The sequence below is a fragment of the Propithecus coquereli genome, unplaced genomic scaffold (assembly GCF_000956105.1).
Source record: "Propithecus coquereli isolate 6110/MARCELLA unplaced genomic scaffold, Pcoq_1.0 Scaffold95, whole genome shotgun sequence".
Lineage (NCBI taxonomy): Eukaryota > Metazoa > Chordata > Mammalia > Primates > Indriidae > Propithecus > Propithecus coquereli.
The window spans coordinates 3040431-3056955 of record NW_012155840.1 but is presented as its reverse complement, the minus strand read 5'-3'; the positions used below and the strand labels follow the sequence as shown (position 1 = coordinate 3056955).

General features: G+C 33.4%; 1 protein-coding gene across 1 annotated transcript in view; it reads right to left on the bottom strand.

The window, feature by feature from the left end:
* CCDC171 (coiled-coil domain containing 171) overlaps window positions 1-16525 on the bottom strand; it is a 382203-nt gene that overhangs the window by 293539 nt on the left and 72139 nt on the right. The window contains exon 10 of the mRNA XM_012665015.1: window positions 13361-13499. Coding sequence (XP_012520469.1) covers window positions 13361-13499 — 139 coding nt within the window. The remainder of the gene's footprint in view (window positions 1-13360; window positions 13500-16525) is intronic.

The window sequence follows — 16525 nt, the reverse complement described above, 5'->3', positions numbered from 1 at the left end:
TTTTTAGGTTACATGCAGTTTTTTGGCTATTAGTGACAATACTACAATATACATCCTTGTATATATATTTTTATATCTTTATATAACAGTCAAGTAAACCTACTCCATAAATTTCTAAAAATAGATTTGATGAGTAAAAGGGTATGCATAACTGTTTTCAATTAACAAATTACTCTCTAAACAGTGTATATGACCATGAACAGTATGAGTGCCTATTTCAAATACCTTTCCAATGGTAGACATTAGCAACTTTTTCAATGTGCATTTCTTCCATTTTAATTAAGATTAAGCATCTTTTCATATGTTTATTAGCCACCTTTATTTCTTTTCTGTAAACTGCCTATTCATATCATGTGCCATTTTTATATTACATTGTTTGTCTTTTCCTTAGTGATTTGTAACAGTCCTTTTCACATTATGGAAAAATCCCTTTGTCTTACATGTTGCAAAGCACTTTTGCTAATTTGCATTTGCCATCTGGCTATTACAAATTCTTAAAACAAAATTATATTTTTCAAGTCATGAAATTTATCTATAGTTTGCTTTCGTACTTTGAGTTTTGTATAACATCATACTTTCCTTACTACAAGATTATAAAACAATTCCATTTTTCATTTTTCTTCCAGTGTTTTTTCATTTTCCTCTTTATGGCTCTTTGATCAGTCTAAAATTTCTTTTGATACAAGCAATATGGCAGGGACATAATTATATTATTTCTCCTTCTGTATAGCCAATTATCTGAAAACTATTTGTGATAATCTATCTCTAAACATTGATTTGACATACCAACTTTATCATATACTAAATTCCCATACATATTGAAAGCTATTTTTGAACTCTGCCTTTTCTGTTTCATTGATTTCTCCATTATTTTGTCAATACCAAATTCTTAATTATGGTAACTTTATATTTTTAAAAAATCTTATTGAGAAAAAATTGACATAACATACAATTCACCCAATTAAAGTGTACAATTCAATATTTTTAGTATATTCACAGGGTTGTGCAACCATAACCACAATCTAAATTTAGAACATTATTATCCCTACTAACAGATATGCCATCCCCATTGGATAACATTCCCCATTCTCCCACCACCACGCCTCCTAAGCAACCACCATTTTCACTTTTGTTTCTATGTATTTGCCTATTTTGGATACTTTATATAAATAGAATCATAAATATGTGGCCTTTCATGACTGGCTTCTTTCATGAAACATAATATTTTCAAGGTTCATCCATGTCATACTATGTTTCAATACTTTATTTTTATTGCCAGATAATATTATTTATATATTACAAGGATAAGCCACATTTTATTTATCCATTCATCAGTTAAGGAATATTTGAGTTGTTTCCACTTTTCAGTTATTGTGAATAATGTTGCTAAGGACATCTATATACGAGTTCTTGCGGGAGTGTATGTTTTCATTTTTCTCAGATATATACCTACCTAGGAATGGAACTGCTTAGTCATACGGGCATTCTATGTTTAATTTTTTGAGAAACTGCCAAACATTTTTCCAAACAGAATGCCCCATTTTACATTCCCACCAGCAATGTGTGAGGGCTCTAATTTCTCCCTATCTTCACCCAAACTTGTTACTGTTCATTTCTTTTTTTTATTATAGCCATGCTAGTGACTATGAAGAGTTATCTTATTGTGGTTTTGAGTTGCATATCCCTAATGATTTTAAATATCTTTATACATGCTTACTGGTCATTTGTATATTGTTGTTGTAGAAATGTCTATTCAAACATTTAGCACATTTTTAAAACAATTTCTCTTTTTATTGTTGAGATGTAAGAGGACTTTATATGTTCTAGATATAAGTCCTTTATCAGGCATTTGATTTGCAAAAATTTTCTAGAATTTTGCGGGTTGTATTTTCACCTTCTTTATAGCATCCTTTGAAGTATAAAAGTTTTTAATTTTGGTGAAGTCAAATGTATCTATTTTTTCTTTTGTCACTTATGCCTTTGGTATTGCACCTAAGAAATAATTGCCTAAGAGTTTCGTAGTTTTAGGTATTATATTTGGGTCTACAAACCATTTAACTTTTAAGTTAGGGGTCCAATTCATTCTTTGGTCTGTGGATATCCAGTCCTCTCAGCACTATTTGTTGAAAAATACTATTCTTTCCTCATGAATTGACAACCTTTTCACAAATCAACTAAACATAATTGTAAGGGATTTTTTTTCTGAATCCTCAATTCTAGTCCATTGATCTATATGTATATCATTAGGTCAGTACCATACTATCTTGATTATTGTAGCTTTGTAGTAAGCTTTACAATTGGGAAGAGTGACTCCTCCAACTTTACTCTTGTTTTTCCTGATTACTGTGGCTATTAAAGGTCCCTTATATTTCCCTATGAATTTTAGGATCAGCCTGTCAATTTCTACAAAAGCCAACTGAGATTTTAAAAGAGATGGCATTGAATCATCAATTTGGGGAGTACTAACATCTTAATGGTATTAACGCTTACAGTTCACAAACATGAGATATCTTTCCATTTATTTAAGGTTTGTTTAATTTATTTCAGTGATAATTTGTAGTTTTTGGTCTTATACTTCTTTTGTTAACTTATTTCTAAGTCTTACATTCTTTTTGATTGTATTGTAAATGTATTTGTTTCCTTAATTTCATTTTTGGATTGTTCATTGCTAGTTATAGAAATACAATTGATTTTCTGCATTGATCTTGCATTGTATTCTACAATCTTGCTAAACTTGTTTATTAGTTCTAATAGTTCTCCATGTGTGTATGGATTCCTTAGGATTTTCTAATATTTATTCCTCAGGATTTCTAATACCAGGTCAAGTCATCTGTAAATAGTTTACTTCTTTTCTAAAACAGATGCCTGTTATTAAGTATGGAATGTCTGATTTCCTTAAGTACTAGGGTTAACAGTTGATATTAATATCTCTGACATTTCACTTTGACACCTCTTGTTTTTTTTTTTTTAATTGTGAAGATACATCCTCATTCTTTCAAATGCCCATTTTGGCTTGTGATTATTTTTGAGATTTTTTTAGGGCAATTTTCGTGAAACCATGTATAAGTCAAAAATTCATGTTATTTTTGAATATGAGTTCCATCCTGGAACCGATGCAGCACAGACAGCTCGAAATACCAACAAAGTGTTTGTGAAGAATGTGGCTAATGAATGCACAGTACATCGATGGTGTGAGAAGTTCCATTCTGGTGATTTTAATCTTGAAAATGAGCCATGTGGATGACCTGAGGCCAAGGTGGATAATGATGAGCTGAAAGCTGTAATGGAAGCAAATCCAACTCAACCTACACATGAATTAGCAGCAAGGTTTGACGTTACTATTCCAACAATATCGGACCATTTGAAACAAATCGGCAAGGTAAAGAAGCTGGATAGATGGGTACTGCATGAATTAAACAAGTGTCAGAAGATAAATGGTTCTTGAAGCTTGCCTTTCTTTGCTGTCATAATATAAAAGCGAACCATTTCTACACTGTGTTGTTATGTGTGATGAAAAATGTATTCTTTTTGACAATCACAAGTGTTCGGCACAATGGTTGGATAAAGATGAAGTGCCAAAACATAGTCCAAAACCAAATATTCATCAAAAAAAAAAACTAACCATGTCTATTTGGTGATCCAGCACTGGTATTATTCACTACAGCTTCATAAAACCTGGTCAATCAATTACAGCAGATGTCTAATGCAACCAGTTGGACAAAATGATGAGGATGCTTGCAATTAAGCAGCCAAGATTGGTCAATAGAAACAGGCCAATCCTCTTGCAAGACCATATGTTGCAAAAGACTCAAACTACAGAAGCTAGACTTGGAAACTCTCTGTCATCCACTGTATTTACCAGACCTTGCACCAACTGACTACAACTACCACTTCTTCCAAGCTTTGGACCATTTCTTGCAAGGAAAAATATTCAATTCTCAACAAGCTTTGGAAAACGCCTTTCACAATTCATCACCACTCACTCTCCAGGTTTCTTCACTGCTGGCATAAGCAAGTTACAGTTAAGACGGCAAAACTGTGTCAATAGTTTAGGCACATACTTTGATTAATTGTACTGCTTCTTGTTTGAGATATAATAAGCTAAACTATCAACTTGAAATCAGACATTTCATATTTAATGACCTAATATTTCTTTTCTTACCTAATTGCCTTAGCTAGAACCTCCAGTACACTGTGGAATAGACATGGTAATAGTATATATCCTTGTCTTTTTCCTGATCTTAGGGAGAAAGCATTCTGTCTTTCACCATTAACTGTCATGTTAGCTGTAGGTTTTTCATAAACACTCTTTATTAGATTGAGGAGGAAGTTCCATTCCTAGTCTGTTGAGCAATTTTATCATAAAAGGATATTGGATTTTATCAAATGTTTTTCTGTGTCTAATTGAGATGATCATCTGGTTTTTGTCATTTACTTTATTTAACAAGGTGTATTACGTTATTTTGATTTGCAGATGTTAAACTAGTCTTACATTCCTGAGATAAATCCCATTTGATCATTTGTAAAACCTTTTTTATATCTTACTGGGTTCAGTTTACTGGTACAGTGTCAAGAATTTTGGCATCTATATTCAAAAGAAACACTGGCCTGTAGTTTTTTTCTTGTAGTGTCTTTGTCTTGCTTTAGTATCAAGGTAATGATACTTCATCATAGAATGAGATGGGAAATGTTACCTCCTCTTCTGTTCTTTGAAAGAATTTGTGAAGCATTGGTGTTATTCTTCTTGAACATTTAGTATAAGACGTCTTACTAGTGAAGCTATCCAGGCCTAGGCTTTTCTTTGTGGGAAGTTTTTTGATTACTAATTTAATCCCTTTACTTGATTTTTTATTTCTTCTTAACCAGTTTTGGTAGCTTTTGTCTCTCTACATACCTAACCATTTCATTTAAATTACCTAATTTGTTGGCATACAGTTCTTCACGGTATTCTCTTATAATTATTTTTATTTCTATATGGTCAGTAATTATGTTCCCTCTTTCATGCACGATTTCAATAATATGAATCTCGTCTCTTTTTTTCTTGATCAGTCTATTGTCAATTTAGTTATCTTTCCAAAGAATCAATTTTTGGTTTACTTCCTCTATTGACTCATTGACTTCCTCTATTTTTTTATTCTCTATTTCTTTAATTTCCTCTTTAGCCTTTATTGTTTCCTATCTCCCAATTGTTTGGGGTTTAGTTTGCTCTTCTTTTTCTAATTTCTTAATTATTAGGCTATGGATTTGAGACAGGGTTTTGCTATGTTGCCCAGGCTGCCTTGAACTCCTGGGCTCAAGCAATCCAACCTCCTCAGCCTCCTGAGTAGCTGGAACTATAGACACATGCCACTGCACTCAGCTTTTTTTTAGTATAGGTGACTACAGCTATAAATTTCCTCTTAAGCACCATGTTAGCTGCATCCTATAAAGTTTGGTATGTTTGTTTTCATTTTCACTCATCTAAAAGTATTTTCTAATTCCCTGTGATTTCTTTTGGACCCACTGGTTATTTAGGAATGTGCTAATTTTCACATGTTTATGAATTTTCACCTGTTGCCTTGTTATTAATTTCTAATTTAATTCCATTGTGGTCAGAGAAGATACTTTATATGAGTTCAATCCTATTAACTTTATTGAGGCTTGTTTTATGACCTAGCATATGATCTATCCACAATAATGTTTCATGTGCACTTGAGAAGAATGTGTGTTCTCCAGCTGATGGGTGTGGTGTTCTATAGATATCTGTAAACTGTCTAGTTTGTTTACAATGTTGTTGAGTCTTCCTTTTATTTGTTGGTATTCTTCCTAGTTGTTCTACCTATTACTGAAAGTGTAGTATTGAAGTCTCCAAATATTGTTGTCTAATTCTCCCTTCAATTACATCAGGTTTTATTTCACGTGTTTTGGAGCTCTGTCATTAGGTGTGTTAATATATATGTTTAAAATTGTTAGATCTTCCTGGGGAAATGACCCTTTTAATATTATGAGATGTCCCTCTTTATCTCTAGTAAAAGTTTTATTCTAAAGCCTATTTTGTCTGATACCAGTATATCCATTCCGGTTCTTTTTGTATGTTTATACATGGTATGCGTTTTCCATCTCTTGCTATTTTGATTCATATATTATCTTTAATGCTCATCAAAATCCCTGCATGATAGAAATTATTCGCAGTATTTTATAAATGAGCAAACAAAGTCAGAGGAATAATATCACTAAAGGCCACAGATTATGAGATAGAGCTGGGATTAAAACCCAGATCAATCTATCTCCAAAATATATGTTCTTTCTATTATGCCATGCTGACTGAAACTAAGTCCCCATCAACATCAAGGTATAAAAGTTTATGGGAATACAAGTGTAGAAAACCAGACAAACTGCACACTTGTAGTGAGCTTAACATAAACATACAATTAAATTCCTAGTTCAATAATAATTCTCTTTCAAACATAGGGCTCAATCTTGACTAAAATATGAGCTAAAATTTCAACACCATTACAATTTAAGATCAAATATAAGGTCAAATTTTCCAGAATACATTAAGTAATGTAAAATTTTTCAAAGAGAAAAAAAGAGATTTACTCACTAGCCAAACTTAAAAAGAGGTTAACTGCACCTGAAAATTACTGTTACATTTATAATTAGTAATATTATAATTTTCACATCATTCTACAAAGATATCTAACAGTCTTATAACACAGCCAATACAAATTTAGCTTACATTTAATAATAACATTTATGAACCAGCTAGTCACCAGAAAAGTGTCACTTATTTTAGAGTTGACAGTTGTTTTTTTTTAAATAAAATGTTTTGGTTTTATAAATGAAGCTGCCTCTCTGCACTCATATAGTGAAAGTGTCTGGAGTTGTTTCAAGTGCTGGATTGTGCCTATATTTAAATTTTGTTCTAAAAGCTGCTAGTTCTCTGAATAGCCATTTAAAATACAAGGAATTCTAAAATGAAAACAGAATCTATCAGGTAAATAAACAAAATTGTTGGGTTGAAAACAAAGTGCCAACCAAAGATAAAATATTGTTTCTAAATTTTTTATTAACATGTTTTATCATATAACATAAAGAATAAGTTTAGGTTAAATGTTAAATTGTTGAGTCAATAACTTCTATAATCCCTAACAACCCTATAAATTTAAAAGACTTGTAGCATAAGAGGACTCATTTCTTTGCCTCAAAAGTAATTCACTTAATTACTTTTTTTGTATATTTTACCTAGGAATAAAAGTCACTTTTTGTTTGTTGCCCTAGGAATAAAAGTTATTTAATGCTATGTTGGCTTACCAGATGTTTAGATGAACATTACTGATCACCCAGCATAAGTCAGGGACTACTTTAGATGCTATGATAAACCTATAACCAATATAGACAGGGGACTAAAAATATCAAAATATTCAAAGAAAGTTCAGAAAATTTTGTAACTGACAGATCTTAATGTATTATTAAAGTGAGTCAGTGTTGGTTATAAAATAGCTTTTTTCTTTTTTTTGAGACAGGGTCTCACTCTGTTCCCCCGGCTAGAGTGCCATGGCGTCAGCCTAGCTCACAGCAACCTCAAACTCCTGGGCTCAAGCGATCCTTCTGCCTCAGCCTCCCAAGTAGCTGGGACTACAGGCATGTGTCACCATGCCCAGTTAATTTTTTCTCTATATTTTTAGTTATCCGGCTAATTTCTTTCCATTTTTAGTAGAGTCGGAGTCTCGCTCTTACTCAGGCTGGTCTCAAACTCCTGACCTTGAGCGATTCTCCCACCTCGGCCTCCCAGAGTGCTAGGATTACAGGTGTCAGCCACTGCACCCAGCCAGTGTTGGTTATAAAATATCTTTAACCAAAAGAACAATGAGATGACAAAGAATTGCCTTTATTTCCACCTTGGTATACTACATCTCTCACACTGCTAAATTGAATGCATATCTGGATTCATCCAACATGTCATTCTTTTTTGTTTATTTCATAATCACCTTATCTTTCTTTGAGCCTGCAAAAACTCATCCCTCACTTTTTTCCTTATTCAGCATGAATATCACAAATAAAAAAGCATGTAAATAAAAATTTCTAATGCAAGCCCTTGAAGAAACATATAAAAAGGATATGCAAATATGTATTAATATATCTAAAAATTGGCACATAAGCATTCCTGATCTGCAATGGAAAAAGTTGACTCCAGCCAGAAATAACAATAAAAGCAATTAAGGACACTTTTAATGAGGTTAAAAATAATAGGAAAAACCAAATTCATAAAAAATAAATACCTTTATTTAGTCAATAAGGTTTTTTAATGAAATCAGCATTTTAAAATAGGTTGAATTTTTTTTTTTTTTTTTTTTTTTTTTTTTTTGAGACAGAGTCTCACTCTGTTGCCTGGGGTAGAGTGCCGTGGCATCATCCTAGCTCACAGCAACCTCAAACTCCTGGGCTCAAGCGATCCTTCTGCCTCAGTCTCCCGAGTAGCTGGGACTACAGACATGCACCACCATGCCCGGCTAATTTTTTCTATATATTTTTAGTTGTCCGATTAATTTGTTTCTATTTTTAGTAGAGACGGGGTCTCGCTCTTGCTCAGGCTGGTTTCAAACTCCTGAGCTCAAACAATCCGCCTGCCTCGGCCTCCCAGAGAGCTAGGATTACAGGCGTGAGCCACCGCGCCCAGCCAGGTTGAATTTTTAAAGTAGTAATACATAATGCTTATACTTTCTGAACATTTTTTAACTCAAGTAAGCTTTTTTTAACTTTTTAATTTAAATATATGTTAAGCTGTTATGAAGAAATCTAAGTAAAAACAAGAGAACATCAGAATCTATAGTCCACATCACATACTTTTGCTCCCACAGCTCATCTTTTCATCACATTTTGCACCTAGTTGCCATTACACACTCAGTGCATTTGTATGAGCTGAACTGAATTTGGTCTGGTTAGCTTTCATTATCATCACCATCTGCAGCTTTTCCTTGATCATATTAGTGACAGCTAGTATGTCTTAGTTCTCTACGGCTTTGCTTGCCTATTCTTATTCCATGGATGTCAGTATTCTATGATCCCACTTGCTTATCTCACATAATGAAATGTTACCCTCCCTTACTTAGCTTTAATAATAATTTATTTTTTAGTAGATGCTACCTTCCAATCTGAACATGGTCTTAACATATAAACACCTCTCTCTCACACACACACACACACACACACACACACACACACTCACAAACACACACACAATACCATTTTATTTTTTCCCAGGTCAAAATGAGATGTGAATTTTCAAAATTTACTAACTTATATAGGAATAAATTTCAAAAAACTTAATGGAAACACTTTATGCCCATACCATAAATTTAGAAAGCCAGTCCCATATAGTGAATATTTAAATACATAAAGACACATACTCAAGGAATACTATTTCATAGTATTAAATTTTAAGGACCACTAAGAGAAAAACAGAAAGTGATGTTTATATTAGCAAAAACAATGCTCACATATAAATATTATTCCTATTCTAGGTGAAAAACAGGAATCAACAATTTTTTAGTAAAAGTTCAGAATAGAATATCTCTTAGCCCATAGTTTCAAATGTCTCCTACAAAATCAGAAACATGTCCTTCTAAAGCAAACCTAATAGATCATTTGAAGCAAAAATATTATCAAGAAATATTATCTTCACCACAAAGTATAAAAAAGCACTTTCTAAAATCCTATCTAATGCTAGTAATCATTATTATTATATAATTGGTTAAACCCCGAAAGCATTGGAAAAAAATACACACTTGACCATTTTCAATCACAAGTTCTTTAGAGAATAAAACATTCTTTGAGCAAAACCTCATGAGAACTAGAATTCCCTTTTCAATATATGGTCTCTCCTAGAGCTGTAACTAAATATTACTGAGTGGCAGAAAAACAAATCTTAAAAAATGGTAGACTTCAGAAAATTTCATTGAAGAAAGCACAAAGCAAGTCCTAATAATACCAACTGGAAAACGAAAGCTCCCCTGCTTCAAGAGAAGCAGGTATTATTCACAGTAATGTCTAAAAGACCCAGCTGGATCTGCTGAGCCTCTGAAGGACTTTAATAAGCATGATCACTAAGCAGCTTAAACTAGACATGCAGTTTTACTTAGTAGGTGATTAAATCACTATTAAGCTCATAGGTTTTGAAATTAATAGCTCAATTTTAATCAAAACTTTTTAAAGTCAAATTATGTCAAATTCTATGTTCTGTATTCACATCTTCATATGAACATGAAACTACTTTTCTTAAATTCTTAGATATCCGATGCTGAAATTAAATGTTAAAAATAATTATACATCATTCATTTATTAATCATATCTTTTAAATCTATATATTGAATAGGAAGAATTTCATTAATATAAAAGTACATTTAGAACACAAAGAAATCATAAACGTTTGCGATGACAGGTATGGTAATACCCTGATCTGATCACTATACATTATATATATTGAAGCATCACACAATGTACTCTATAAATATGTATAATTGTTACATGTCAATTAAAAATAAATAAATAGAGTACAATTAAAGTCAGCTGGGTTTACATTTGTTAAATACCCACAAAAGACTCAACATATCCTGTACTCTATAAATATGTATAATTGTTACATGTCAATTAAAAATAAATAAATAGAGTACAATTAAAGTCAGCTGGGTTTATATTTGTTAAATACCCACAAAAGACTCAACATATCCAGTTTTCCAAAATTATGTTATATATTTATATTATATCTCTCAAAACAGGGCAGCTATCACTTTCGGACTGGTTTATCAAACACTTTGTGTATCCTAGGCTAGATGATCTCTAAAGCCCGTTCCAGTTCTGAAAGGCTATGCTATATAAAGTTATACAAGTATTATTTTTAAGTCTCAAAATTTCATAAAGTCTTTGTATCTTATTAATAACACCTTGATCTCATAACCTATAGAGGAAAGTGGCTTTAACTTTCTCTTCCAATGCAACAGAGAAAATAAAGACCGAAACTTGAATAATGGTCATGTACATAACCTAAACTAGAAAACAAGTTGTTACCTCAAAGAGAGAGAAAAATTACCAGTAGGCAATTAATGCTTTCTGTCTATAGTCTATAAAATATTGAAACCACTATGTTCAAAAGAAATATAACTGTGGAAAGACAACTCTAGGGTGCATAGAGTCATGGAATGTCATTAAAACAATTAGATTTCCAATGCAAAAGGTAAAAACTTCCTCGTAAATCATTTTCTCTTCGGTCAACAATTATGAAATCAAAGCACAAATAATAACCAGACTTTGAAGATGCAGAACTAGAAAAACCCCATTTTTATGGTTTAAAATTTTAATTTGGTAAAAATATCTTTAAAGAGGAACTTTTAAAAACCTTTTCCCTCCAAAAGCTATTAATCTATTGAAAAAAGTCAACAAAGGAATATGAACAAGAAAAATGTATTTAGGAAAAATTATAGAATAATTTTTTATAAAAAGAAAACACTGTACTTACTATCTAAAGTAATTTTCATTACATAATTTTTAAATTCCATATTTTGGTCAGGTAAAGAAATAGAGAACGGTTCTAATAAGCATAAAACAGAAAAAAGAGAAAGCTAATAGGGAAGGGAAAAAGAGATGGAAGAGAAAACAGAAATATGGAAGGAAATAAGACAAAAAGCTAGGAGTTTAAGGGAGATGAAAAAATAGAGAGGGGCCAGGTGCGGTGGTTCACCGTAATCCTACCACTGTAATCCTAGCCTGTAATCCTAGCACTCTGGGAGGCTGAGATGGGAGGATGGCTTGAGGTCAGGAGTTCAAGACCAGTCTCAGCAAGAGCAAGACTTCATCTCTACTAAAAATACAAAAAATTTGCCAGGCTTGGTGGCATGCGCCTGTAGTCCCAGCTCCTCGGGAGCCTGCAGCAGGAAGATCTCGAGCCCAGGAGTTTGAGGTTGCTATGAGCTAGGCTAATGCCATGGCACTCTAGTCCAAGAGACAGAGTGAGATTCTGTCTCAAAAAAATAAATAAATAAAGAAGAACATATTAATTAATAGTTTGAGCCACATAAACTATACCTCACTTAGGCTGCATCCTGAATAAGTTTTTTGAACATCCCATTAGTTCTTCTACAAGAAACTATTATTCACAGATCTGCAGCTGCTTTTAGCAATCCATCAAGCTTTGAAGAAACTATCAGTCTACAATATTCAGCAACATTTTCAAAACAATAGTGTTTAATAGAATGAATGCTAAGGAGTCCAAACAAGGAAACAAAGGTTGCTGGTAAGCTGTCACTTGCCTTACTTTAGATCATCCATCAAATTGTAAAGTTTTAGAAAAAGATCTGTTGGTACCAAGTAATTTTTTTTTATCACAAAGCACCTAAATGCTCTGTGGTCAGTTAAGCCTGTTTCACTTTATTTTATATCTAGTCAATGTTGTGCTAGATGGCCAGAATTAGAATTCATGCAACCTATATTGGTGCATTCTTAGTTATAACTCTGGATTACTTTCTAAACTACTGAGTACAATGTCTAATATGCCAGAGACAATAAAAGAGTAGAGAAGATAGAATCATGAAAATCTCCACAGATTGCAAGATATTGGAGCTGGGCATTATAGGATGTATAGGAATTTGTTAATGGAAAAGATGTGAAGGAGCATTTTAGTCAATGTGGGTCCAGCAAGTGAATAACCTGAACAAATGCAAGAAAACATGAAAATACCTTTTTAGAAAGCCAAGAGCACTTGAATGTGGCTGAAGCAAGAAAAAGGGCAAAGGCAAAAGAAGAGGCTAGAAAAGTTAACGTGAAGCTAAAAGGAAAAAGGCCTTAAATTACATGACAAGAAGCTGGACATTATTCAATAGGAAGACACTGATGGTTTCTGAATAAAGAGAAGTTGACAAGAACAGATCGATATTTTAGAAAGATAAATTTGGTGATAGTGTGAAAGCAAGAGAACAGGAGAATAGAGACAGAGTGATCAGGTACAAAACAATTACAAAAGGAAGGCTTTGAAATCATCAGATCTATTAATTATAAACCCCGATCCCCCCTCAACCTAAGTAATACTGTTTTATGCACTTAACAACAAAGGAAAAGAAAAATCCCTGAATACATTTTAAAACAGTCCACAATTCAATGTGTTTACTAATTCAGTTAGTTTCCTCAATTATTCTAAATCATAGAGGTTCTATTATGTGTATCTTTGATGCAATCAGTATTTCAGTTTTAAAAGTTTATATCAATGTCACTAAAATTACTTTCATACTATTATCTCATGATATTGTACACAGTCAGGGGAAAAAAACTGATACACATCAAATATGACCCAATAAAGTAAATGCCATAGGGTTTTCTTTTATATCCTTACCATTACAAGTTCTTCCTGTAATTCACTGCAACTTTTTTCATTATACTGGAGTCTCTTTGAAAGGTCTGTAATTACTTTCTTCTGGTCCTCAATCTCTTCATTTAGTTTCTTGGTTTTGGAGAAATACTCTCTTTCTAATCTGAAAAGTTTAAGTGTCAGAGCAGGTTATTCAAATATCCTTTTATCAACTGTTATTATACACCTTTAACACAAGTGGCAGATGCACTATATATCATGTTTTCATGCCAAAAGGCTTTTTAAAGGCCACCTTTCCTTTTTTCAAATAAAAAGGATTGCATATTCTTAAAAGAAAGACTTTAAAGGAATACTAGCTCCCCTCTGATAGCAGGTATTTGTACTATGCCTGAGGTTATAAGCAAAATAGATTTAGCTACTGTTGAGTTGGTCTTACCATTATTTTTGATGAACAAAATCCATCTACCACAGTTAATTAGCTCAGTAACTATCTCAAGACTAAGAAAACTGTCCTATCAAACTGTTAGAAATGGAGCAAATGTTTTATTTCTCTATGTCCATGCAATGAAAACTGGTATGGTGGCATGGAAAATCCTAAAGGAAGAATAATAAAAAATCATTCACATACACTTTGAAGGCACAAGAATTTCATTTCAAAGGATTTGTCTCTCTGTCTAAATCTTGTTCAGGGTGGGGTACAATGGCTCACATCTGTAATCCCAGCACTTCAGGAAGCCGAGGTGGAAGGATTGTTTGAGGTCAGGAGTTCGCCGCCATCCTGGGCACAGTGAAATCCTGTCTCTCCACAAAAACAAAGCAATTAGCTGGGGCCAGGCACAGTGGCTCACACCTATAATCCCAGCATTTTAGGAGGCCAATGGCGGGAGGATCACTTGAGGCCAGGAATTGGAGACCAGCCTAATCAACACAGCAAGACATCATCTCTACAAAAAAAATAGCTGGGTGCAATGGTGTGTGCCCATAGTCCTAGCTTCTCAGGAGGCTGAGGTAAGAGGATTGCTTGAACCCAGGAGTTCAAGGCTGCAGTGAGCTATGTGTACACTACTGCACTCTAGTATGGGCTACAGAGTAAGACTTTGTCTCTTAAAAACAAATAAATAAAATTTAAAAATCTTGCACAGGCTAGTAATTAAACTGTGTTTAAATTCTGTATGGTCATATGATGAAAGCTTAGAAGTATTTTACCTTAAAATTTACTGTAGATAATCTACTAAAATGGATAATTTTAATTCAAATTAAAATGCTGTCACTATTTTTAATCTGAGATCTTCCTGATAAATGTAGTAGACCCATTTCCTCTGATTTTTAAGCTATAATGCAAGGCATGGGATGACTAACTATAAACGAATTGACACTACATTCAAGTTATAATCAAATAAACAGCTAATTTTTGAATGGCACATGATCTTACTCTGAACAGTCAACACTACTTTCTCTAGAGTGGAACACAGATAATTCTAGTGCTAACCCTTTTGTATTTTCTCCTTCGGATCAAGAATATTCGAAGGTAGAGCAGCTTAAATTTAGAATAAACGTGCATAGAAGGATTAGATTCTACACTTATGTAAATCTCCCAGAAAGTAGAACTAACCAATAAAAATGTATCCAAGTAGAGAAAAAATAAGAAAATCAGAAAATCAATCCAGAAGTCCCAACATATAAATAACAGAAGTTCCAGGAAAAAAAGGTGAAGAAAATGGAAAGGAAGAAATCAACAAAACAGCAATACAAGAGAATTTCCCAGAAATGAATTACTTGAGTCCCTAAAATGGAAAGAGAGGCCAGGTGCAGTGGCTCACCTGTAATCCCAGCACTTTGGGAGGCCAAGGCAAGGGGATCACTTGAGGCCAGGAGTTCAAGAACAACCTGGGCAACATAGCAAGATCCCACCTCTACAAAAAACAAAAACAATTAGCGGGCTGTGGTAGCATGTGCCGTAGCCCCATTTACTTGGGAGGCTGAGGCAGGAGGATGGCTTGAGCCCAGGAGTTCAAGGTTGCAGTGAGCTATGATAGTACCACTGTACTATAACCTGGATGACAGAGTGAGACCCAGTCTCAGAAAAATAAAAAAATTTTTTAAAAATGGGAAGTACTCAGTAAGTACTGAGTATGAAAACCAATCCATACTAGGCCCATCATTATGAAATTTCAGAACATTGGGAACAAAGAAAAGACTCTACAGAGTGTCCATAAAGTATGAAAACATATATTATTATTTTATCATGTATAATGTAATATCAGTAAACCATTTTATATATTCGTTTAAGATTCCAAACTTGATGGCCACTCTAAGTTTCCAAAGGAAAACATAGACCAATACAAAAGACCAGGAACTCAAATGACTTCAGACTACTCAAACACTAGAACTGAATGAACAGCCATTTGAACTATGAAAAAGGGTAAAGATCAAAAACTTTCTGAATGCAAGTTCTATTAATAGCTACTTTACAATGGAGTAAATCAAACAAGGAAGAAGGCATGAGATTAGCAAACATGGGATCCAAAACAGAAGTAGAGGGAATTCCAAGAATAATGTTAAAGGGAAGTCCAAGGATAACTGTATATAGGGAAACTAAAAAATAATTTGTCCAGGATGGAGAAAGTAGAGAGAGGAGTTTACAAGGAATGTCTTTTAGAAGAAACTTAAAATTGATAGGATTTCTAAGGTATAGCAACATAATGAGAGATTTTCAGTTCTGTCAGAGAGTTTAAGAATAACTTAGCGAGTGACTGGCTAATCACACAAACTAATCCAATTTAAAATGAAGCAATTATTAGCTATTCTTTCATTTGTCAATTCAGCAAATCTTAAATATTTAGCAGCTTTTCTGTACCAGGCACTATTCTTGGCATTGGGAGACAGCGATGAACAAAACAAAGTTTCTCTCTACATAAGACAGACAACAAACAATATAATAAAATATACTTCAAAAAAAATAAAGATGGGTTATCAAAAAAAAATTATAGAAAAAATAATGTACACTGAACCCAAAAATATAGCTCTATTAAAAAGATGGGAAGAGCTGGGCGCGGTGGCTCATGCCTGTAATCCTAGCTCTCTGGGAGGCCGAGGTGGGTGGATTGTTTGAGCTCAGGAGTTCGAAACCAGCCTGAGCAAGAGCGAGACCCCGTCTCTACTAAAAATAGAAACAAATTAATTGGACAA